Below are 25,682 nucleotides of genomic sequence, written 5' to 3'. Positions count from 1 at the left end.
ACAGGAGGGAAGATAGCTAGATAACCATCATCCTGTAACTGCCTTTACCCTCCAACCGAACCAAGGACACAGTCATCTTCTCATGTCTTGTGCTGCTATTTAAGAATAACAAAGCTACAGCTTTGAGAGGGCGTCATGAAGATATTCCTATGAAACGTCCTCGCTCATCCCTTTCCCTCCGACCGCTTTATTGAATTGATTGAATCCAGACATATGTGCTCTTTTTCTGAACTATTTAGCTATGCTCATTAGTTCTACTGTACCTCTCAAAGTCTATATGATCAACACCCAAGATATTAGTCAGTCCCAGGCCCCAGCTCTAGCAGATCGCCTTTTGACAAGGCAATTTTCCCTCCAGAGGGATTCCTTTTGCCTAGTAGTTGAGGTTAAGCCTTTAGGCACTAGTGCCAAGCCACAGTCCATCAGCTGGAGCTGCCATCCATCTATACAACACATCGCATCACCCAGGGAGGCTCCAGGCAAGCACCCAGCCATTTGTGGGAGGAGGGTTGCCTCAGATGACCTCCTGTTTTGATGCCTATCTGGTCTCTCGACACACGCTGCAAGTTTTATAGGAGTGCTGAGATACTCAGAGTCGCTATTCACTATTTCCCCACCTTGGGGGAAAACATGGGGGAAGCCTCAATTTACCGTGCCTTCAGAAAGTATTCACACCCCTTGACTTTTTCCACATTTTGTTGTGTTTCAGCCTGAAATTTAAATGGATTAAATTTAGATTTTTTTGTCACTGGCCGACACAAAATACCCCATAAATTAATAAAAAATGAAAAGCTGAAATGTCTTGAGTCAATAAGTTTTCAACCCCTTTGTTATGGCAAGCCTAAATAAGTTCAGGCATAAAAATGTGCTTAACAAGTCACATAATAACTTGCATGGACTCACTCTGTGTGCTTATAATAGTGTTTAACATTATTTTTTAAAGACTACCTCATCTCTAGACCCCACATATACAATTATCTGTAAGGTCTCTCAGTCGAGCAGTGAATTTCAAACAATTTCAGATTCACCCACAAAGACCAGGGCAGTTTTCCAATGCATTACAAAGAAGGGTACCTATTGGTAGATGGGTAAAAAAAAGAGGGGGAAAAAAGAATATCCCCTTTGAGCATGGTGACATTGTTAATTACACTTTGAATGGTGTATCAATACACCCAGTCACTACAAAGATACAGGCCTCCTTCCTAACTCAGTTGACAGAGAGGTAAGAAATTGCTCAGGGATTTCACCATGAGGCCAATGGTGACTTTAAAACAGTTACAGAGTTTAATGGCTATGATGGGAGATAACTGAGGATTTGGTCAACAACATTGAAGTTACTCCACAATACTAAACTAATTGACATAGTGAAAAGAAGGAAGCCTGTACCGAATAAAAAATATTCCAAAAACATTCATCCTGTTTGCAACAAGGCACTAAAGTAATACTGCAAAAAAATGTGGCAAAGCAATTCACGTTTTGTCTTGAATATAAAGTGTTGTGTTTGATGGCAAATCCAATACAACACATTACTTAGTACCACTCTCCATATTTTCAAGCATGGTGGTGGCTGCATCATGTTATGGGTATGCTTGTAATCGTTAAGGGCTGGAGAGTTTTTCAGGATAAAAAATAAACATAATAGAGCTAAGCACAGGCAATATCCTAGAGGAAAACCTGTTTGTCTGCTTTCCACCAGACACTGGGAGATGAATTCACCCTTCAGCAGGACAATAACCTAAAACACAAGGCCAAATCTACACTGGAGTTGCTTACCAAGAAGACAATGTTCCTGGCTGAGTTACAGTTTTTACTTAAATATACTTGAAAATCTATGGCATTACCTGAAAATGTATGTCTAGCAATGATCTATAACCAATTTGACAGAGCTTGTAGAATTTTTTAAAGAATAATAGGCACAATCAAGGTGTGGAAAGCTTTTAGAGACCCAGAAAGACCCACAGCTGTAATCGTGGCCAAATGTTCTTCTACAAAGTATTGACTTAGGGGTGTGAATACTTGGGTAAATTAAATATTTCTGTATTTCATTTTTAATACATTTGCAAAAATGTCTAAACATGTTTTCCCGTTGTCATTATGGGGTATTGTGTGTCAAATATATATTCAATCCATTTCAGAATTCAGGCTGTAACACAACAGAATGTGGAATAAGTCAAGGGGTATGAATACTTTCTGAAGACACTGCATGTGCTCCTTTTGAGTGCATTTCACACTACTTTTGGATTATAATTGGATTGTAAGGCTCGTATGAATGAAAATCAGCTGCATTATACAAAAAAAACACTTCAACTTCAACCAGTAAAATGGCTCTTTGGCTAGCTTTGCTACAGTGTATGTCAATGAGTGTTAGCATTCTAGCTAATAACTGCTGCATCCAAAATAAGTATTTTGCAACTAGATCAACCAAATATAATCTTAGTGACTGTTCAAGCAATAAACAAAACATAATTGTAAGCCAATGAAAAGTAATAACTAAGTAAATCTATGCTATGTTGAATGGGAGGAGATGGTGAACCGCAATTGTTTTCCTCCAAAACTGTACTTGTTTATGACGTGAATACAGTAGCAACTCAGAGTATAAGTGGTTTGAACTGAGAGATTAAGTTAAGGGTCTCACTTTCAAGGCAATACTTTCAAAGAATCTCCAACAGCATATTAGACAGAGCATTATCCCTGTATCTTAACTAAACATGAGACCTACAGAGGTCTGTCATGGTTCCACCCCTCGCTCTTTCTCTCAGTGTACCCAGGCTGCACTTGACAGCTCACAGATTTGTGCTGTGGTGGTGGACAGACAGTGGTGAGGTCTCGTCAAAAGAACACTAACAATCTTACGAAAAACCACTCTGGTTGCTTAACAACCTCCCTTTCTCTTTCTGGTCGCTGCTGGTTCACCCCTCACATGTGGCGTAAACATGCCAGAGTGTCAGACCACCTCAGTCTGACTCTCATTAGCCTCCCTGACATCACTGGCTCTGGTTCACTTCAATGCTGCTTATTGCACCAATAGGATGGATGACAGCATCTGCATCTGCCAATGAAGTGTCCCATAGTGACTGATTACACTAGTGCTTTAATTTAATGTATTACAGTAGATGTAATGTAGACTAAGATCAATTGCGAAAACACTCATTAATCAATTCAGGCTCATTCTCTTGATAGCCGCCATGAAGCGCACCGTTATGTTAAGGCTGGTCAAGACGACAAGCCACCAGTTGTGAATGTGTGTATGTTGCAGCTGGAAATGTCTTTACTCACAAGCAGAGCACTGCACAGTAATGTAGTAGTTAGTGGCTGTGGCTGGGTCATCAAAGCTGAAGCATGTTGTATCAGTAGTGAGTGCTCAGGGCACCACTGGCCTCCACACTGCCCCCTGTGGTTACAGGTGGACATCCACCCAGGCCAGGCCTACTTGGAAAAGGTTTTTAAAATGGTAATGAATTTACAGTGCATTCCGAAATAAATCAGACCCCTTTACTTTTTCAAATGTTTTTTCCTCCCTAATCAATCTACACACAATACCCCATAATTACAAAGCAAAAACATTTTAGCAAATGTATTACAAATAAAAAAACTGAAATATAACATTTACATAAGTATTCAGACCCTTTACTCAGTACTTTGTTGAAGCACCTTTGGCAGCAAATTACAGCCTTGAGTCTTTTTGGGTATGACGCTGTAAGCTTGGCACACCTGAATTTGGGAAGTTTCTCCCATTTTTCTCTGCAGATCCTCTCAAGCTCTGTCAGGTTGGATGGGGAGCATCGCTGCACAGCTATTTTGTTGATGTTCGATCGGGTTCAAGTCCGAGCTCTGGTTGGGCCACTCAAGGACATTCAGAAACTTGTCCCGAAGCCACTCCTGCGTTGTCTTGGCTGTGTGCTTGGGGTCGTCGTCCTGTTGGAAGGTGAACCTTAACCCCAGTCTGAGTTCCTGAGTGCTCTGGAACAGGTTTTCATCAAGGATCTCTCTGTACTTTGCTCCTTTCATCTTTCCCTCGATCCTGACTAGTCTCCCAGTCCCTGCCACTGAAAAACATCCCCACAGCATGATGCTGCCACCACCATGCTTCACTGTAGGGATGGTGCCAGGTGCCTTTTACTGAGGAGTGGCTTTTGTCTGGCCACTACCATAAAGGCCTGATTCATGGAGTGCTGCAGAGATCGTTGTCCTTCTGGAAGGTTTTCCCATCTCCACAGAGGAACTCTGTCAGAGTGACCATCAGGTTCTTGGTCCCCTCCCTGACCAAGGCCCTTCTCCCCCGATTGCTCAGTTTGGCTGGGCAGCCAGCTCTAGTAAGAGTCTTGGTGGTTCCAAACTTTTTCCATTTAAGATTTTTTTTTTTTTTTTTTTTTTTTTTTTTTTTTTTTTTTTTTTTTTTTTTTTTTACCGTTATTTTACCAGGTAAGTTGACTGAGAACACGTTCTCATTTGCAGCAACGACCTGGGGAATAGTTACAGGGGAGAGGAGGGGGATGAATGAGCCAATTGTAAACTGGGGATTATTAGGTGACCATGATGGTTTGAGGGCCAGATTGGGAATTTAGCCAGGACACCGGGGTTAACACCCCTACTCTTACGATAAGTGCCATGGGATCTTTAATGACCTCAGAGAGTCAGGACACCCGTTTAACGTCCCATCCGAAAGACGGCACCCTACACAGAGCAGTGTCCCCAATCACTGCCCTGGGGCATTGGGATATTTTTTTTTAGACCAGAGGAAAGAGTGCCTCCTACTGGCCCTCCAACACCACTTCCAGCAGCATCTGGTCTCCCATCCAGGGACTGACCAGGACCAACCCTGCTTAGCTTCAGAAACAAGCCAGCAGTGGTATGCAGGGTGGTATGCTGATGGTGATGGATGAATGATGGAGGCCACTGTGGTCATGGGGACCTTCAATGCTACCGAAATGTTTTGGTACCCTTCTCCAGATCTGTGCCTCGACACAATCCTGTCTCGGAGCTCTACGGACAATTACTTTGACCTCGTGGCTTGATTTTTGCTCTGAAATTTTATTTGAAATACATTTGCCAAAAAAAATGAAAAAAAGGTTTTTACTTTGTCATTATGGGGTATTGTGTGTAGATTGATGAGATATTTTTTTATTTAATACATTTTAGAGTAACGCAGTAACGTAATACTTTCCGAATGCACTGTATATTAGTGTAACTAACTGTCTTGGTGAACATTATGTGAGTCTGCTGTGAAACTATCATTGACCACACAGAATAACAAGGCATTGGCCCTCTGTGTAAAAAAAATCTATGTAAAAAATTAGCTGGGCAGACAGAGAGCAGCAGGAAAGTGAGACATTAACATCCTTGGCGGGCCTGTCCATGAAGTTGTTCCTAAAGCATACCATTGTGGTCTGATATATGTTATTGTTTGCCATCAATTCAGCTCTCTGGCTCACATTATTGTCATTCCAGTAAAGTCCACTTGAAGCAAGCGGGAAACTGTAGACAGAGTGTAAAGAAAGGGATCAGCGAGCTAGCCGGGGCTTCTCACCACGGAGTGCGAGAGTTTGTTATGGATATACTACATTGTTGCCAAGCCAAAAGCCTATTTGAAAGGGAATCTGCTGTGAATGGAAGAAAGAGGGAAGCGTGAAGGACAGCCTGCCTGCCTGGTGGTAATTCTTCTCTGTTGAGGGTCCAGGTGGTGGTTTGAAGACTCCTGTAGCTGTCTCCAACACAAACAGGCCAAACAGGCCGTGCCACCTAGGTGCCCACCCAGGAAGGAGAGGCCAAGACAGGCTGCCACACAGTCACTGTGCCACCCTGTCGATACGGGGATGCTTGGTGTCACTATGTTATCATGTTAAGGTGTGCATGCGTGTGTTTTATAATTTATTATTTAATCTGCAAGATTTTGTGTGCACACCGCTCCACAAATGAAATGTTGTGCTCAGATTTTAGGGAGAGATCTTTATATCCAATCCAAATGGGACGGTGGGTGGTTTAAACATTTTATATAAATATATATTTTAATAAGTCAATGAAATCTGTCCAAAAATAGCTTGAAAAGTACACGGCATTCGCATCTGGTTTTAATATTGTGGCTTATGGAAAAGCAGGAAAAATAGAGTTTCATCATTCTTACACACAATATAAACGAGGCCTTTCCTGGCGCGATTGAGGCTCACGACTAGTCACTATTGTTGTTTAATAGCTCTTCGTGTTAGCTGGGGGGGGGTCTGTGGGAATACCCTCGCGGCATGTAGTCTAGCGGTGAAGATTGTTGGGCCAGTAACCGAAAGGTTGCTGGTCGAATCCCCCTAGCTGACTAAGTGAAAAATCTGTTGATGTGCCCCTGAGCAAAGTGCTTAACCCTAATTGCTCCTATAATTTGCTCTGGAAAAGAGCGTCTGCTAAATGACAAAACGTTATTAATTTGAAAGGTTGTAGAACAACTGTGAGAAGAGCACTTCTGGTGACTTTTTAAAAGGACATTCTACTCCAAAATGCAAGAAAATTGTATTATGTTGACACCATCTGAAATGTAACTGATGCACGCCACTGCACTGTAGGAAGATGATGAGGAGCAAGCTGTGGCTGTGCTCTCGTGGCTCTCATTTGTGCCACTGCTCGCTCTGTCTACTACAAATATAAGTTCTAATTTGTCACACTGTTCTTAACGGCATAGTGCAAGATTGTGGAAATCAAGCCCTTTTCGTACTTATCTAGAGTCATTTAACTGATGAATAAAAATTATCTGCATGTAATTTGAAGGAAGCTGAAGGTAGTTTCATGAGCCATTGCTAACTAGCGCAATGACTGGAAGTTTATGGGATTAGCTAACTCCCTTCAGACTGCACACAGAAACAAATGGTATCCATGAGTTCATCTGAGTCTGGGTAAGTAGAAAATGGTTTAATTGGCCAAGTATCGCATTGTCCCTTTTTTAAAGCAGAAATATACAGTTGAAGTCGGAAGTTTACATGCACTTAGGTTGTTGTCATTAAAACTCGTTTTTCAACCATTCCACAAATTTCTTGTTAAACAAACTATAGTTTTGACAAGTCGGTTAGGACATCTACTTTGTGCATATGACACAAGTTATTTTTCTAACAATTGTTTATAGACAGATTATTTCACTTGTAATTCACTGTATCACAATTCCAGTGGGCCATCTATTTTGTGCACTTCACAAAATAGATGGCGTCATGAGGAAGGAAAATGATGTGGATATATTGAAGCAACATCTCAAGACATCAGTCAGGAAGTTAAAGCTTGGTTGCAAATGGGTCTTCCAAATGGACAATGACCCCAAGCATACTTCCAAAGTTGTGGCAAAATGGCTTAAGGACAACAAAGTCCAGGTATTGGAGTGGCCATCACAAAGCCCTGACCTCAATCCTATAGAAAATTTCTGGGCAGAACTGAAAAAGCGTGTGCAAGCAAGGAGGCCTACAAACCTGACTCCGTTACACAAGTTCTGTCAGGAGGAATGGGCCAAAATTCACCCAACTTATTGTGGGAAGCCTGTGGAAGGCTACCCAAAACGTTTGACCCAAGTTAAACAATTTTAAGGCAATCCTACCAAATACTAATTGAGTGTATGTCAACTTCTGACCCACTGCGAATGTGATGAAAAAAATTAAAGCTGAAATAAATCATTCTCTCTACTATTATTCTGACATTTCACAATCTTAAAATAAAGTGGTGATCCTAACTGGCCTAAGACAGGGAATTTTTACTAGGATTAAATGTCAGGAATTGTGAAAAACTGAGTTTAAATGTATTTGGCTAAGGTGTATGTAAACTTCCGACTTCAACTGTGTGTATATATATATATATATATATATATGTATATGTATATATATATATATATATATATATATATATATAAAATGTTATTCCTTTCAAAAACAAGGACATTTCTAAGTGACCCCAAGCGTTTCTACAGTAGTGTGTGTGTGTATATATATACACTGCTCAAAAAAATAAAGGGAACACTTAAACAACGCAATGTAACTCCAAGTCAATCACACTTCTGTGAAATCAAACTGTCCACTTAGGAAGCAACACTGATTGACAATAAATTTCACATGCTGTTGTGCAAATGGAATAGACAAAAGGTGGAAATTATAGGCAATTAGCAAGACACCCCCCAAAACAGGAGTGATTCTGCAGGTGGTGACCACAGACCACTTCTCAGTTCCTATGCTTCCTGGCTGATGTTTTGGTCACTTTTGAATGCTGGCGGTGCTCTCACTCTAGTGGTAGCATGAGACGGAGTCTACAACCCACACAAGTGGCTCAGGTAGTGCAGTTCATCCAGGATGGCACATCAATGCGAACTGTGGCAAAAAGGTTTGCTGTGTCTGTCAGCGTAGTGTCCAGAGCATGCAGGCGCTACCAGGAGACAGGCCAGTACATCAGGAGACGTGGAGGAGGCCGTAGGAGGGCAACAACCCAGCAGCAGGACCGGTACCTCCGCCTTAGTGCAAGGAGGTGCACTGCCAGAGCCCTGCAAAATGACCTCCAGCAGGCCACAAATGTGCATGTGTCAGCATATGGTCTCACAAGGGGTCTGAGGATCTCATCTCGGTACCTAATGGCAGTCAGGCTACCTCTGGCGAGCACATGGAGGGCTGTGCGGCCCCACAAAGAAATGCCACCCCACACCATGACTGACCCATCGCCAAACCGGTCATGCTGGAGGATGTTGCAGGCAGCAGAACGTTCTCCACGGCGTCTCCAAACTCTGTCACGTCTGTCACATGTGCTCATGTGCTCAGTGTGAACCTGCTTTCATCTGTGAAGAGCACAGGGCGCCAGTGGCGAATTTGCCAATCTTGGCGTTCTCTGGCAAATGCCAAACGTCCTGCACGGTGTTGGGCTGTAAGAACAACCCCCAACTGTGGACGTCGGGCCCTCATACCACCCTCATGGAGTAGGTTTCTGACCGTTTGAGCAGACACATGCACATTTGTGGCCTGCTGGAGGTCATTTTGCAGGGCGCTGGCAGTGCACCTCCTTGCACAAAGGCGGAGGTAGCGGTCCTGCTGCTGGGTTGTTGCCCTCCTACGGCCTCCTCCACGTCTCCTGATGTACTGGCCTGTCTCCTGGTAGCGCCTGCATGCTCTGGACACTACGCTGACAGACACAGCAAACCTTTTTGCCACAGTTCACATTGATGTGCCATCCTGGATGAACTGCACTACCTGAGCCACTTGTGTGGGTTGTAGACTCCGTCTCATGCTACCACTAGAGTGAGAGCACCGCCAGCATTGAAAAGTGACCAAAACATCAGCCAGGAAGCATAGGAACTGAGAAGTGGTCTGTGGTCACCACCTGCAGAATCACTCCTGTTTTGGGGGGTGTCTTGCTAATTGCCTATAATTTCCAACTTTCGTCTATTCCATTTGCACAACAGCATGTGAAATATATTGTCAATCAGTGTTGCTTCCTAAGTGGACAATTTGATTTCACAGAAGTGTGATTGACCTGGAGTTACATTGTGTTATTTAAGTGTTCCCTTTATTTTTTTGAGCAGTGTATATACACACACACACTACTGTAGAAAAGTTTGGGGTCACTTAGAAATGTCCTTGTTTTTGAAAGGAATAACATTTTTTGTCCATTAAAATAACATCAAATTGATCAGACATACAGTATAGACATTGTTAATGTTGTAAATTACTATTGTAGCTGGAAACAGCAGATTTTTTAAATGGAATATCTACATAGGCATACAGAGGCCCATTATCAGCAACCATCACTCCTGTGTTCCGATAGCACGTTGTGTTAGGTAATTCAAGTTTATAATTTTAAAAGGCTAATTGATCATTATAAAACCCTTTTGCAATTATGTTAGCACAGCGGAAACTGTTGTTCTGATTAAAGAAGCAATAAAACTGCCCTTCTTTAGACTAGTTGAGTATCTGGAGCATCAGCATTTGTGGGTTCAATTTCAGGCTCAAAATGGCCAGAAAAGTCCTTTCTTCTGAAACTCGTCAGTCTATTCTTATTCTGAGAAATGAAGGCTATTCCATGTGAGAAATTGCCAAGAAACTGAGGATCTGGTACCACGCTGTGTACTACTCCCTTCACAGAACAGCGCAGACTGGCGCTAACCAGAATAGAAAGAGGAGTGGGAGGCCCCGGTGCACAACTGAGCAAGAGGACAAGTACATTAGGGTGTCTAGTTTGAGTAACAGACACCTCACAAGTCCTCAACTGGCAGCTTCATTAAAAAGTACCTGCCAAACACCAGTCTCAATGTCAACAGTGAAGAGGAGACTCCAGAATGCTGGCCTTCTAGGCAGAGTTCCTCTGTCCAGTGTCTGTGTTCTTTTGCCCGTCTTAATATTTTATTTTTATTGGCCAGTCTGAGATATAGCTTTTTCTTTGCAACTCTGCCTAGAACGCCAGCATTCCGGAATAGCCTCTTCACCATTGACGTTGAGACTGGTGTTTTATATATATATATGTGTGTGTGTGTATGTATGTGTACACAGTAGCAGTCAAAAGTTTGGACACACCTACTCATTAACAAAATGTGGAAAAAGTCAATGGGTCTGAATACTTTCCAAATGCACTGTATCTACAGTACCAGTCAAACGTTTGGACACACCTACTCACTCAAGGGTTTTTATTTATTTTTTACAATGTTCTACATTGTAAAATAATAGTAAAGACAGTGAAGACATCATATAAAATAACACATGGAATCATGTAGTAACCAAAAAAGTGTTAAACAAATGTAAATATATTGTATTTTCTTCATTGTAGCCACCCTTTGCCTTGATGGTAGCTTTGCACACTCTTGGCATTCTCTCAACCAGCTTCACCTGGAATGCTTTTCCAACCGTCTTGAAGGAGTTCCCACATATGCTGAGAACTTGTTGGTTGCTTTTCCTTCACTCTTTGGTCCATCTCATCCCAAACCATCTCAATTGGGTTAAGGTCGAGTGATTGTGGAGGCCAGGTCATCTGATGCAGCACCATCTCTCTTCTTCTTGGTCAAATAGCCCTTAAACAGCCTGGAGGTGTGTTGGGTCATTGTCCTGTTGAAAAACGAATTGAACTCTGAAGCATTTATTTGGACTGCAATTTCTGAGGCAGGTAACTCTAATGAACTTATCCTCTTCAGCAGAGGTAACTTTGGGTCTTCCTTTCCTGTGGTAGTCCTGTGGGTGGTAGTCCAGTTTCATCATAGCGCTTGATGGTTTTTGCGGCTGCACTTGAAGACACTTTCAAAGTTCTTGAAATGTTCCGTATTGACTGACCTTCATGTCCTAAAGTAATGATGGATTGTAGTTTCTCTTTGCTTCTTTGAGCTGTTCTTGCCATAATATGGACTTGATCTTTTACCAAATAGGGCTTTCTTCTGTATACCACCCCTACCTTTGTCACAACTGATTGGCTCAAATGCATTAAGAAGGAAAGAAGTTCGACAAATTAACTTTTAACAAGGCACACCTGTTAATTGAAATGCATTCCAGGTGACTACCTCATGAAGCTGGCTGAGAGAATGCCAAGAGTATGCAAAGCTGTTATCAAGGCAAAGGGTGGCTACTTTGACGAATCTCAAATATATTTCGATTTGTTTAACACTTTTTTTGGTTACGACATGATTCCATATGTGTTATTTCATAGTGTTGTCTTCTATTATGCTACAATGTAGAAAATAGTCTAAATAAATAAAAACCCTGGAATGAGAAGGTGTGTCCAAACTTTTGACTGGTACTGTATATATTACAATGAAATCATATTTTTCGGAGTGCCGGCTACAATTTGGCGCACCACCACTGCTAAATGAATATTAGGGAATCGCTGCAATGTGTTTGCTTAGGGGAAAAACACACATATCCAGACACTTTAACCTTTATCTGAATGAGTACCCTTCCGCAAACTGGTAGCTATTCCTCTAGTCTCCTGATAGAGCAAGAAGCCTTGTGTGTTATTACTGTCACGCCGCTCCCACCCCTTAAAGACCCAGTACTACAGGAAGCTGCAATCTACTGCAAGAAAAGGCCAGCTGGTCCAATTATCAGAGCCCACCATTTTCACACAAATGCCTGACATTCACTGTAACCCACTCCTTTCCTGGGTTCTCAGCCCGGCCAGCCGAGGAGCTGGAATTTTGGCTTTTTGCAGCTGCGTAACGTGCGTCTTTTACTGTTGACATATTTTTCAGATGCCTGACTTTTCCCATTCATTTCTTTTTTAGTATCGTAACATTTATTTGACGACAACCTGACCTCTACTGTACTTTTATTTTTCCTGTCATCTAATTTTCTTTCCCTTCATCCTTCTCTGTCCTTGCGTCTCACTTTTCCACCCTCCGAATCCCTGTACTTTTTCTGTATGTGTTTTACTGTTGGCCGCGGTTGTTTATCAGTTTGAGAGCTGTGCGTAGTGTTTGACAGACATGACTTAGGGCTGTCCTCTACCCAGCTCTCCTCGGCATAGCCTCTATCTATCCGACTGTATATAGGACACTTTAGTGCTCCAGCACATAAAAGGATGGCTGTATTAAATTAAATTAAAGCCAGTACTGCAGCGCCTGATTTTCTCATGCTCAGCTATTTTTTTCTGAATGAATTAAAAGAATGCTCTCCAAGCTGACTTAGGGCTCTGTAATTCTGCTAGGACTTTCCATTGTGTAATCAGAGCAGGTTTACTGTGTATTTCAGCAATAACCCAGATTCAGGCTTAAGTGTAGGAAAGTCTATCTTGAAATATATAGTATAAACAGGATTAAAGCAGCCATTTACCAGCCAAGCCAGTGCAGACAGAACTTGCTTGTTTACAAGAGAGGTTAGCTACCTTGAATGTAAATTAGCGGTCTCTGCAACTTATTCTGAATAAATTAGGATTATGTTTAACAATACCATGGAACTCATTAGATGGTTGAGTAATTTGGCCAATAAAAGTTTTCCGTAGGATTGGTTTCTATGTGGAATCTGGTCTAATGGATCAGTCCTCTTCTATTGACTGTATTTTTCGGACATTCTCCACACCATCCATTCTAAATGTTAAACAGCGTAGGTAGTTTGTGGGTGGGGAGGGCTAACGGGGCTCGGTCGATAGCTGTAACTCAGACTGTCTGCATGGGCAGAAAATGAGGGAGGGAAAGAAGCGAGGCAGAGAAGTGCAAGCAAGAGGGGGAAAGAAATCGAACAGATGGGGAGAGAGAGACCATCAACGTTTTTTGCAGTAATATCTCTGCATTGACTATGTTCTTGTCATTCCCTAAAATTAGGTTTGAAATTGAATTGGCGATGTGAAATTGATTGGGGTTGCTGAAGGGAAAACCGAGACAGAGAGAGAGGCAGACAAAATTAAGGGAGATCGGTGAGCTCGCTAGCTCTGTTGCTGGGGCAGAACGCCATTGTTTGGTTTGTTCTCCCGGCATGTAGGCCTTGCCAGCCAGGCTCTAAGCTCAGCTGCAGTGAGCGGAACAATCTTACCACACAAACACTAAAACATAGATGTACACTGAGACGTACCAGCAAACGGTACCAGAGCGTCGACTCTCGAACCAAATGGATCTGAGACAGCTTCTACCCCAAGCCATAAGACTGCTAAATAGTTAATTAAATGGTTACAAGGCCTATTTGCACTGACCCGATCTTGCACTGACTCTATGCACACTCACAAAACTACACTGAGTGTACAAAACATTAGGAACACCTGCTCTTTCCATGACAGATTGAGCAGGTGAATCCAGGAATTTGCTGCTGCTACTCTGTTTTTCATTTTACTCATTATTATCCATCCTGATAACTAATCACTTTACCCAGCCTTCATGTATTGGTATATTTGGTATTTTATTAGGATCCCCATTAGCCGTTGCAAAAGCAGCAGCTACTCTTCCTGGGATCCACACAAAACATGAAACATAATACAGAATGACATAATACAGAACATCAATAGACAAGAACAGCTCAAGGACAGAACTACGTAAAAAGATTTAAAGGCACACTTAGCCTACATATCAATACATACACACAAACTATCTAGGTCAAATAGGGGAGAGGCGTTTTGCTTTAAGGTATTGCTTTATCTGTTTTTTGAAACCAGGTTTGCTGTTTATTTGAGCAATATGAGATGGAAGGAAGTTCCATGCAATTAGGGCTCTATATAATACTGTAAACTTTCTTGAATTTGTTCTGGATTTGGGGACTGTGAAAGACCCCTGGTGGCATGTCTGGTGGGATAAGTGTGTGTGTCAGAGCTGTGTGTAAGTTGACTATGCAAACAATTTGAGATTTTCAACACATTGATGTTTCTTATGAAAAGAATCAGTCGCTCCTCAACTCTTAGCCAAGAGAGACTGGCATGCATAGTATTTATATCAGCCCTCTGATTACAATTAAGAGCAAAACGTGCTGCTCTGTTTTGGGCCAGCTGCAGCTTAACTAGGTCTTTCCTTGCAGCACTGGACCACACGACTGGACAATAATCAAGATTAGACAAAACTAGAGCCTGCAGAACTTACTTTTTGGCGTATGGTGTCAAAAAAGCAGAGCATCTCTTTATTACAGACAGACCTCTCCCCATCTTTACAACCATTGAATCTATATATTTTGACCATGACAGTTTACAATCTAAAGTAACACCAAGTTATTTAGTCTCCTCAACTTGTTCAACAGCCACACCATTCATTGCCAGATCCAGCTGAGGTCTAGAACTTAAGGAATGATTCGTACCAAATACAATGCTCTTAGTTTTAGAGATGTTCAGGACCAGTTTATTGCTGGCCACCCATTCCGAAACAAAACTCTTTGTTAAGGGATTCAGTGACTTCATTAGCTGTGGTTGCTGATGCGTATATGTTTGAATCATCAGCATACATGGACACACATGCTTTGTTTAATGCCAGTGGCAGGTCATTGGTAAAAATAGAAAAGAGTAGAGGGCCTAGAGAGCTGCCCTGCGGTACACCATACTTTACATGTGTAACATTAGAGAAGCTTCCATTAAAGAAAACCCTTTGAGTTCTATTAGATAGATGGCTCTGAATCCATGATATGGCAGAGGTTGAAAAGCCATAACACATGAGTTTTTCAACAACAGGTTATGGTCAATAATATCAAAGGCTGCATTGAAATCTAACAGTACAGCTCCCACAATCTTCTTATTATCAATTTATCATTTGTGTCAGTGCAGTACATGTTGAGTACCCTTCTCTATAAGTGTGCTGAAAGTCTGTTTATTGAGAAAATAGCATTGTATTTGGTCAAACACAATTTTTTTCCAACAGTTTGCTAAGAACTGGCCGCAAGCTTATAGGTCTGCTGTTCGAACTAGTAAAGGCAGCTTTACCACTCTTGGATAGCAGAATTACTTTGGCTTCCCTTCAGGCCTGAGGACAAAGGCTTTCCTCTCAGCTCAGATTAAAGATATGACAGATAGTACTGGCTATAGAGTCAGCTACTGTACCATCCTCAGTAGCTTTCCATCTAAGCTGTTAATGTATATATCTACTTCAAATACCTCATACCCCTCCATGCACATTGATCTGGTACTGGAACTCCCTGTATATAGCTAAACAAAATTGTATTTTATTCCTTGTGTTACTATATTTATTTTTATTATAATTTTTTAACTCTGCAACTTAAAGCAAGCATTTCATGGGTATGTCTACACCTGTTGTATTTGGTGCATGTGACAAGTAAACATTACATTTGAGAGAGATCACAAGAGACAGCCACTGGTGTCAGGGCACAAGCACTAAACATTGTTTTATTTACCTGCATTTTTCAATATCATTCCAAACTAGTAAAGTGTGCAGTATGCTTCAACATACCACAACAAGAAGTAAGCTTCGTATATATTCATGTTTTAGGAAACATATATGGTACTGTGGTTGAGGATAGAATTTGAGTGAATTATCTATTATACAGCAGTAAGAAGGGGTGGTCTTACTCCAGCCAGACAGAGCCTAGATGAGCTTTGCTCCAGCACTGTCAATACTGCTAAAAAGTGCATTACTGTGATTACCTTGTTACACACTACAGAGAGGTTATCAGTTATACATTGAATTTGAATTGACCATTCAATTCCAATTCCATTTGAGATTTCACAGTAGAAAGTTGGTCTGACCAGTTTAATCGTTACAAGGTAGCCTTCTCTATACCAACGACACAGATGGTAAAAGCTTGATTATCTTCATTAATTAGTGCATTATCACTACATATTAAAGCCTCTTATAATGGTTCATGTTTATTAAGTTATTTTTCATAATGGCTCCAGTAATGGATGTGGTATTGAGAACACAGCAATGTCTGTGATTCATATGAATTTCCTGCTCTCGGTTGTAAGGGAACAGACCGGTCATAATTGTTTCAGTATTTTGGCCTATGTTGTCCTACTGTCACATCATCATAGCTTGGATTCTAGTTCCTGCCAGAAACAGAGCTGCTGGAGAAATAGCTCCTCTCACTGAGTGACTGATGGGAAATGGGTTTGTGAGAAGCCAAAGGTTTTCTCTCCAAATCAGCCCAGGCACCAGGGTAACTGTGAATAGACAGCCTTGCCTCCACATGCGTCTCTTGGCTTCCTCTGTCCACTTCAGCCTACTGTTGGCTTTAGCCAGCCTCTATATTTACAATAATGTCATGAGATCAAAATGAAACCAAATACTGGGAGCATGGTAGAAATTCTAATTCACCAGCCTTGTGGTTTTCTTGTTATGGGAACATGTACACTGTACAAATGGTTGTGTTACAACAATGAATATCTGAGTTACGAGTATACTTGCATCTTGGACCATATCTCTGGTGGTGGGGGACTTTTATGAGTATTTGTGGTCAGTTTACGACAGACAAGCATGTGTCCCCTGGTTGGACTGAGGAGGGAAGCTACTTTGCTTCCCTGTGCTTTTAATGCTGTCTTTTCTGTGTTGTAATTTAACTGTGACTCACTGTGATTCCAGAGTAACTCGGCTAGTATGTCTTTCTCGTTAAGTCACTTCTTTAACAAAACATTTTCTCTTTCTCTCTGCTCCCCCCCCCCCACACACACACACTCTGTGCATCTCTATCCCTCTCTTTATTTCTCTCTTTGTTTCTCTCTTTTTCTCTCTTTCTCTCCCTCTGCCAACAGCAGTTCACTGGCACTGCTCTGTCTTTTTGTCTTTCGTCTCAAGGGGTGACTTGGCACAGGGGCATGCTGGCACTGTTCAACAGGGTTAGTTGTACTTTGTGTGCTCTTGCTCTGGGCGAGAAAGAGAGTGGGAGGGAGGGAGGGAAAGTGAGTGAAAGAGAGACGGGAGAAAGAGCAATCTAAAATGGCTGCCAAAAGCAAACTCCTCTGCACATGAAATGTCTGCCAAAAAATGATGTTATGTTGAGCGATCCCTAGCCAGAGAAATAACTTACTTGGAAAGAAAATAGCAACAACAAGGGCCATGATAAATATGTATTAATAGTAAATGTGTAAAGATGAGGTCGGGGAATATGAGGGAGAGGATAGAGAGAGAGATAGGAGAGAGAGTTTTTCGGCAAATTCAGAAAGTACGTAATAACACATTTCCAAACTGCTTATATTGATGGAATGTGAATAAAGAAATATAAAAGAAGAGAATAACAAGTTTAGGGCCAGGGTGTGGGGCAGTAAGAAGATCAGTTTCACCCTCATTGAACTTTGGTCAAGCTCACGAGGGGACAGCTGCAATGGTCATTTAATATCCGTTCTGACATTTATAAGTTTATCACGTTTAAATGATATTGCAGAGGTGTTGGTGATTTGTTCGTTAACTCTTACAATCCTGGAATGATAAAACCATCAAAAGTAAGATATTACTTGAAAATATAACAATAACTTTTGAACAGTTAACAAAATGGCCGTCAACTACTTTCGTAGGGAAAATGGATGGTGTCCTGCTTCGGACATCGTTTTATTGCATCATCATATGGCATGATGCCCTGCACCCCCACCCTCCCAAAAATCGTTAGAAACCCTAATATAAACTTTGTTCTAAAATATATGAACGAAAATATGGAAACTATGTATTTGTTTTCCAGAGCAATGTCTTTGGGGAATTACGGGTCTTTGTGTGTGCCAGTCTGTCTAGCCTAGTCTTGCTCTCGTTCTCTCTTTCTTTTGCTCATTGTGCCAGCAATTTTGTCTGAGGGCATATTAAAAAGTCTAATCAATCCATGTAATATAGCCTACACCTGCACAATAAATCCATTATTGTTTTTAGACAGGTCTAAAGAAGCATGAGATGAAGAAAATGTAGTCTGTTTCAGAAGAAAATAATAGCATACTCTGAGTTGTCCTTATGTTAGGTCCTGATATGGCTATGCCATATGACTGTGGGCTACGTTAGTTCATTTAGAAGACAAGATTTACTTATAATTCCATTGCATTATTTTACAGCATGAAGAATACAATTGAACAAAGCTGAATAAAATATAAATATTTTATCCAAACGATTTGAGGGAGTGCGCACATGCAGCTATTCTGTGTTGAGCGGTTAACAAAGAAATAGGTATTCCTATATGCTTAATTTAAACATATTAATGTAACTTTAGTTGGGCTATATGTTTTGATTTTTAATACATTGTAAGGCTGTTTTTTGCTCAGGCTGTACACACTCCAATAGCACTTGATAATGCCTCGAATTCCACGGCGGCATCCCCTTTGTGGCTGTAATGCACCCCAAAAAAGACCATGCCTTTTGTGTCCCGGAGTGCTGCGTTGTGCCTTTCTCCCTGAGTGTGCTGGGCATTCCGAAGAGTCTCTCACTCACACGGCTCTCTGTCACATGATTGGGTCTTTCTCACAGGCTACAAGTTAAGACAGACACATCGGGGATGCAACTGCACGCGTCCTTATCCAATCCAATGCATATTGAAGATATTTTTTTGTCAGTCAACAAGATGAGTAGACCTAACGAACAACAAAAGCACTAGCCTATGTCAATCTACTATCCTCAACAGTAAAAGTCAACCTATTATTTTCTGTGCGAGAAATAAATATTCCAAACATGGTCTGGGACAGTTGTGGGATGTGATAGATCCCAAATGAATACAAACCTTTTTTATGCAATGTGGCTGACGCAACAGATCAGAATGTTTAGCTTAAAATGTTGATAAACTATTAGGCTATTTCTTCACATTATAAGCACAGCAATGCGCACATGGTAGTAGGCTATAAACACAAATGTTCCATTAGTGGAAAACACCATTATCAAAAGTGACCGCAAAAGCATGTAATGCTTTTATTATAAAGGTGCATTTTTATAGTGAAAATGATCTTCCCCAAACTTGAAACTCACTCGCTGCTTGTATGCCAGTTAGGCTCTGCTCTACACCCCTTATAAAGCAGATTAATGTGGTTAATTTTAAGAAGTTATTTGGCCACTTTAGTTGTGATACGAACCTTATTAAAACATATAGGCCTATGGGCTAGACTACATGAGGTAACTATGATTAGAACAAGTCGCAAAAAAAGGCATTGTTTGTTATGCTGAGCATCATTCACAAGTGATAATATATAATTCACAAGTGACACCATCAGACTATTCTTGTTTTAATCTTTTCTTTACATATACTAAATAATATGTGTGACATTTACTTTGATTTAGAATGGACCATTATCATGCACCTGTATCGAAACTGGGGCAGTGGGGGGAAAAATGCATGTCATCTATGCACTTAAATAGCAAATGGAGGACGCTTTTCCCCATGTTTTTTTTTTCTTCATCCCAGCCATATAGGCTATACTCCTGTTGTAAATATATGCAATGTGCGTAATATTAGGAAAGTTGGGAAATAAATATAGTAGACCAAGCCTATAGAAAGCTGATGGGACCTCCTCTTTTTATTAGCGGCCATCACTCTGTTTCCCCCCTGCATTTGCATAGCCTATAGAAATGTTGCGCAACATGAGCATTGATGTCAGAGTGTTTCGTGGGACAATAGAGTGCTGAGTACCAGTGTCTGGCTCACTTGTCCAGTGTAGAGGGAAGCAGGGTGCTTGTTCTAGTGACGGGGAGTTAATGTGAAGATCTCAATGAGGCGCGCCCTCCACAGGCTCTAAACTCAAACATGTGGAGCATTGTGGAATGTGTGTGGCTTTGATCTGTGAGTGGAGTCATGCCTATCTGATAGAAGAGAGCCCCATTTATTTATCTTTTAGGTTTTCACTGCTGTTCACTTGGAATGCCAGCCAGACTCTTTGTGGTATATCTAGTGTTCTTCCTGTTTGGACCGCACTTTATTGATTTACTTGTATTATTTGCATTTGCCAGGTGTCAGTTCACACAAATAAAAGTTGGTTTTCTGGTTGGATTGTGTGGCCTTGCCATTGTTGTGATGCTTCACTGAGTGTACATTTTGGCAAAACAACTAAAATAGCCTGCCAGAAACCTTTGTTGCAATTGGATTAGAGTTACATTTCCTAAACAAGGAAGTTATTAAGTGAGGTATTTGGGTCATGTTTCACATTGAAACCCTACTTGTTATAATAGCTTTAGTACTATCTATTTAATATAGTGCTTAACCTTTTTGATATTTGTCACATTATTTCTCACTAAATAGGTTATTTTCTAAAGACTGTTTACAACTACTTTAACACCCTCAAATGAGCCTTTTATGTGGTAAGACAAATGATGCTGGATTTAGACTTGTTTCTGACTTCCCCCAACACCCCCTCTCTGTCTGTCTCTTTCTACCCCCTCTCTCTTCCTTTCCTTCCCTCTCTTCAGAGTCAGAGCAGAGCAGTAGCCCACGCACAGGTATTGGGTCAGATCAGGAGGATAGCCGAGCTGCCACCATGGGTAAGGGGCCCGAAGGACTCTCTCTCTCTCTCACACACACACACACACACACACACACACACACACACACACACACACACACACACTCTGAATTATTTACACACTACCAGACAGTGACATACGCTTTGAGATAGTTATTAATCCAGTACCCACAGACACACACAATATCTTTCACTGTAATATATGGAATCCAATATATTACAGGTTTCCATCAGGCTAAAACATTATTTAAATGTGTTTTACTGGCTTGCTGATACTCTGACATTTGTTGTGTCCTTTTCTTGTGATGTCTCTTAAAAGTGAGAAGTTACTGTGATGCTTGTTGTATTATGTCATAGAACTCTCCATGGTGACAAATCTCTGTGTTTTCCAGATGCTCCTGAGTTTCAGGAAAGCTTTGTGACGTCAGGAGTTTTTAATGTAACAGAGCTGGTGCAAGTGTCCAGAAGTAAGATTTTTCACCTTTTTATTAAGCTACTCGTGGTTTTAAATATTTGTGGTTGAATGGAAAAATATAACAAAAATCCATATTTTGTTCTTAAAACGTCATGTGTGGCGCCTTTCATTATAACTTCTTAGCCATAACTTACACAGCAATATGCTTAGGAGCTGGACATGTGTCACATAAACTATGGTGATTAAACTTCTGACAGCCCTCTTCAGTAAAGAAATTGCTAGCTCACTAACTCTGGCCCTCAAGCAGGGGGTGGAAACTCCCAGCCACTCTCTGGCAGTCACTCTACTCCCCTCAGTAGCTGAGCTCCTAGTCTCTACAATGCTGCCTGTTTCACTGCAATTCAATCATATCCCCATCAGATAGATACACAGAAATAGGGAACACATGGATGGTATAACAGGCTAGATGATAAAGATGGTAGGGAATATCCAGATCCAGGATTGCAGGAGATACTAACGTAATCCACTTACAGCATTAATTACAGACAACATGCAGAGTAAACCTCTCCTTACTGTCTACACCCCATCAGACACTCAATATGATTTCTGACTGGGAATCAGATCATATGGCTTTAGAATGACATTTTTTATGACTTCCTAGTCCTTTATGTTGTTTTATCTGTCTCAGGGTGGATTTTGCAGATGTTATATCCATTCAATATTTTCTATTCACATTGCCAAGGCTATGTGCTCAGTTGTTGGCTGGGGATGCTGTGCTCACCAGGCCTGGCATTAGCAGTGAATTAGGGCCACATTAACACAGCCCCCACATGGCCAACCAGCCTCTAATTACTCTGTATGAATAAGCATCCTCTCCCAGCCACACACAGGCTTCACTAGTCACCACCTGAGATCTCCATTCACTTACCCTCCAATCTGACTTGTCATTTGCATCCGTTATTTCATTAGGTTTAGAAATGGAGTTGAATCAGATTTGAAAGACAGCTAATGTTAAGGGAGCTGAAGGGAGAGAAGCTCGGCCATCTGTCACATGTAATTGATCGCGTTCTCAGTTTTCCCAGTGATATGCCGTTCTCCAAAGGGTCAGTCTTCATCTGTCATTCAGTAGCAGCAACAAGCTCTGATGCGCATACATTCACGCACGCACACACACACGCACACACGCACGCACGCATGCACGCACGCACACACGCACGCACACACACGCACACACACACTCACCACAGCTGACAGCTGATGTGGAACGCTGTAGCTACAATTATCAAAACTAAATGAGTGAGTTATTATGGTGCATAGGGAAAACATTTCACTTTACACCTGTCAAACAGGCTCTCTGTTTTCCATGTCACGCCTTGACTGACTAATTGGAAGGAAACGTAGTTAAAGACTTCAATTAACCACCTGCCATCTGGTCTCCCTGGGGAAAGACTGCTATTTCAGATTCACTCCCTCCACTCCCCAAATCCTCAGCTGCACATGATGCTATGCTATAACAGCTATCACCTGCACCTCTGTTTATGTGACACATTCAGATTCATATCACAAACTCCATAACACTTGTATCATGTATTTACGCTAATATCAAAGCGTGTGTTTTAAACCCCAAGAGGCGTTGATTTTAGACTACGTAATTAGCTTATTTAACTAATGTTACTTTTAAGTGCTTTCTACTGTATTTACCCAGGCCTCATATGGGATGCATAGTTATAATTATTAGAACAGGAATCCCCCTACAAGTCAATTTGTTGGATTCTATTTCTATGGTTGAGCTGGATAGCCGTGGTGATGCAAAGCAGTAATAACAACACATTCTGCTCTGTTTAATTACACTAGTAAAGTATGTTTCTATGTGTTCAACCACCCCTGCTCATGTTTGGAGATCCCTCCATGGTTATTCCTTTTTGGCCAGAGTTTCCTGTAAGGTGCACGTGAAGGACTTTCTACACTGGAGATCCATGAATCCTCCCTTTGTCTTGTGTTCCCCAGCGTCTCGGTACAGTGTATGAGTTAGGGAGAGATTGATTGCCTGGGGATCTGTAGTGACGCCATCCCACTGTTAATAAGCGTACCTGCCCTAACAAATGGGACATTGTTCTCCGAGCTCACTGTCTCCCCACGGCTCAGTACAGTATAGTACACACTAGCGTAGTATACTGCAACAACATCTCTGTCCACTCCAACCTGAACACAGCACAGTAGCAGGCAGCCATTAATGCACATGGCCATATAAATGACATTAGTGGAAACCTGAGAGGGGAAATGGGGTAAATGCTGATAGATGGCTGCTACATCCTCATACTATTGTCCTGAGAGTTGAAGTGCAGTAGCAGACTGCAGCTGGGATTGTCCACTTTTTGTAACCTCTCGCTCAACGTCAACAAAACGAAGGAGCTGATCGTGGACTACAGGAGACAGCAGAGAGAGTACACCCCCATCCACATCGACGGGACCACAGTGGAGAGAGTCCAAAGCTTAAAGTTCCTCGGCGTACACATCACTGAGGACCTGAAATGGTCCCTCCACACCGACAGAGAGTGGTGCGGTCAGTCCAATGCATCATCGGGGGCACACTGCCTGCCCTCCAGGACATATACAGCAGCCTGCTTCACATGAAGGCCAAGAAGATCATCAAGGACCTCAGCCACCTGAGCCACAGCCTATTCACCCCTCTACCATCTAGAAGGCAGAGACAGTACAGGTGCATCAAAGCTGGGACCAAGAGGCTGAGAAACAGATTCTTTCTCCACAGCTTCTATCATCAGACTGTTAAACAGTCACCACTAGCCAGCCTCCACTCAGTACCCTGCCCTGAACCTTAGACACTGTTACTAACCAGCTACCACCCAGTACTCTACACTGAACCTTAGACACTGTTACTAACCGGCTACCACCCAGTACTCTATCCTGAACCTTAGACACTGTTACTAACCGGCTACCACTCAGTCCCCTGCCCTGAACCTTAGACACTGTTACTAACCGGCTACCACCCAGTACCCTGCCCTGAACCTTAGACACTGTTACTAACCGGCTACCACCCAGTACTCTACCCTGAACCTTAGACACTGTTACTAACCAGCTACCACCCAGTACTCTACCCTGAACCTTAGACACTGTTACTAACCTGCTACCACTCAGAACCCTACCCTGAACCTTAGACACTGTTACTAACCAGCTACCACTCAGTACCCTGCCCTGAACCTTAGACACTGTTACTAACCGGCTACCACCCAGTACTCTACCCTGAACCTTAGACACTGTTACTAACCAGCTACCACCCAGTACTCTACCCTGAACCTTAGACACTGTTACTAACCAGCTACCACTCAGTACCCTACCCTGAACCTTAGACACTGTTACTAACCGGCTACCACCCAGTACCCTACCCTGAACCTTAGACACTGTTACTAACCGGCTACCACCCAGTACTCTACCCTGAACCTTAGACACTGTTACTAACCGTCTACCACCCAGTACTCTACCCTGAACCTTAGACACTGTTACTAACCAGCTACCACCCAGTACTCTATCCTGAACCTTAGACACTGTTACTAACCGGCTACCACCCAGTACTCTATCCTGAACCTTAGACACTGTTACTAACCGGCTACCACCCAGTACTCTATCCTGAACCTTAGACACTGTTACTAACCGGCTACCACTCAGTACCCTGCCCTGAACCTTAGACACTGTTACTAACCAGCTACCACTCAGTACCCTACCCTGAACCTTAGACACTGTTACTAACCGGCTACCACCCAGTACCCTGCCCTGAACCTTAGACACTGTTACTAACCGGCTACCACCCAGTACTCTACCCTGAACCTTAGACACTGTTACTAACCGGCTACCACTCAGTACCCTGCCCTGAACCTTAGACACTGTTACTAACCGGCTACCACTCAGTACCCTGCCCTGAACCTTAGACACTGTTACTAACCGGCTACCACCCAGTACTCTACCCTGAACCTTAGACACTGTTACTAACCGGCTACCACTCAGTACTCTACCCTGAACCTTAGACACTGTTACTAACCAGCTACCACTCAGTACCCTACCCTGAACCTTATACACTGTTACTAACCGGCTACCACCCAGTACTCTACCCTGAACCTTAGACACTGTTACTAACCGGCTACCACCCAGTACCCTGCCCTGAACCTTAGACACTGTTACTAACCGGCTACCACCCAGTACTCTACCCTGAACCTTAGACACTGTTACTAACCGACTACCACCCAGTACTCAATCCTGAACCTTAGACACTGTTACTAACCGGCTACCACCCAGTACTCTACCCTGAACCTTAGACACTGTTACTAACCGGCTACCACTCAGTACCCTGCCCTGAACCTTAGACACTGTTACTAACCGGCTACCACTCAGTACCCTGCCCTGAACCTTAGACACTGTTACTAACCGGCTACCACTCAGTACTCTACCCTGAACCTTAGACACTGTTACTAACCAGCTACCACCCAGTACTCTACCCTGAACCTTAGAC

The 25,682-nt window shown here is 42.2% G+C and overlaps 1 protein-coding gene across 6 annotated transcripts in view; it reads left to right on the top strand.

Annotated features, from left to right (window-relative positions):
* The window catches only part of LOC129810620 (nuclear factor 1 C-type-like), a 124,253-nt gene that overhangs the window by 63,632 nt on the left and 34,939 nt on the right, over positions 1-25,682 (top strand). For all 6 annotated transcript variants that reach the window (XM_055861317.1, XM_055861315.1, XM_055861313.1 and 3 more), the window contains exons 3-4: positions 20,693-20,764; positions 21,138-21,212. In XM_055861317.1, the coding sequence (XP_055717292.1) occupies positions 20,693-20,764; positions 21,138-21,212 (147 nt within the window). The remainder of the gene's footprint in view (positions 1-20,692; positions 20,765-21,137; positions 21,213-25,682) is intronic.

The sequence above is a fragment of the Salvelinus fontinalis genome, chromosome 14 (genome assembly GCF_029448725.1).
Source record: "Salvelinus fontinalis isolate EN_2023a chromosome 14, ASM2944872v1, whole genome shotgun sequence".
Taxonomy (NCBI): domain Eukaryota; kingdom Metazoa; phylum Chordata; class Actinopteri; order Salmoniformes; family Salmonidae; genus Salvelinus; species Salvelinus fontinalis.
This window is presented reverse-complemented; position numbering and strand designations above follow the sequence as displayed.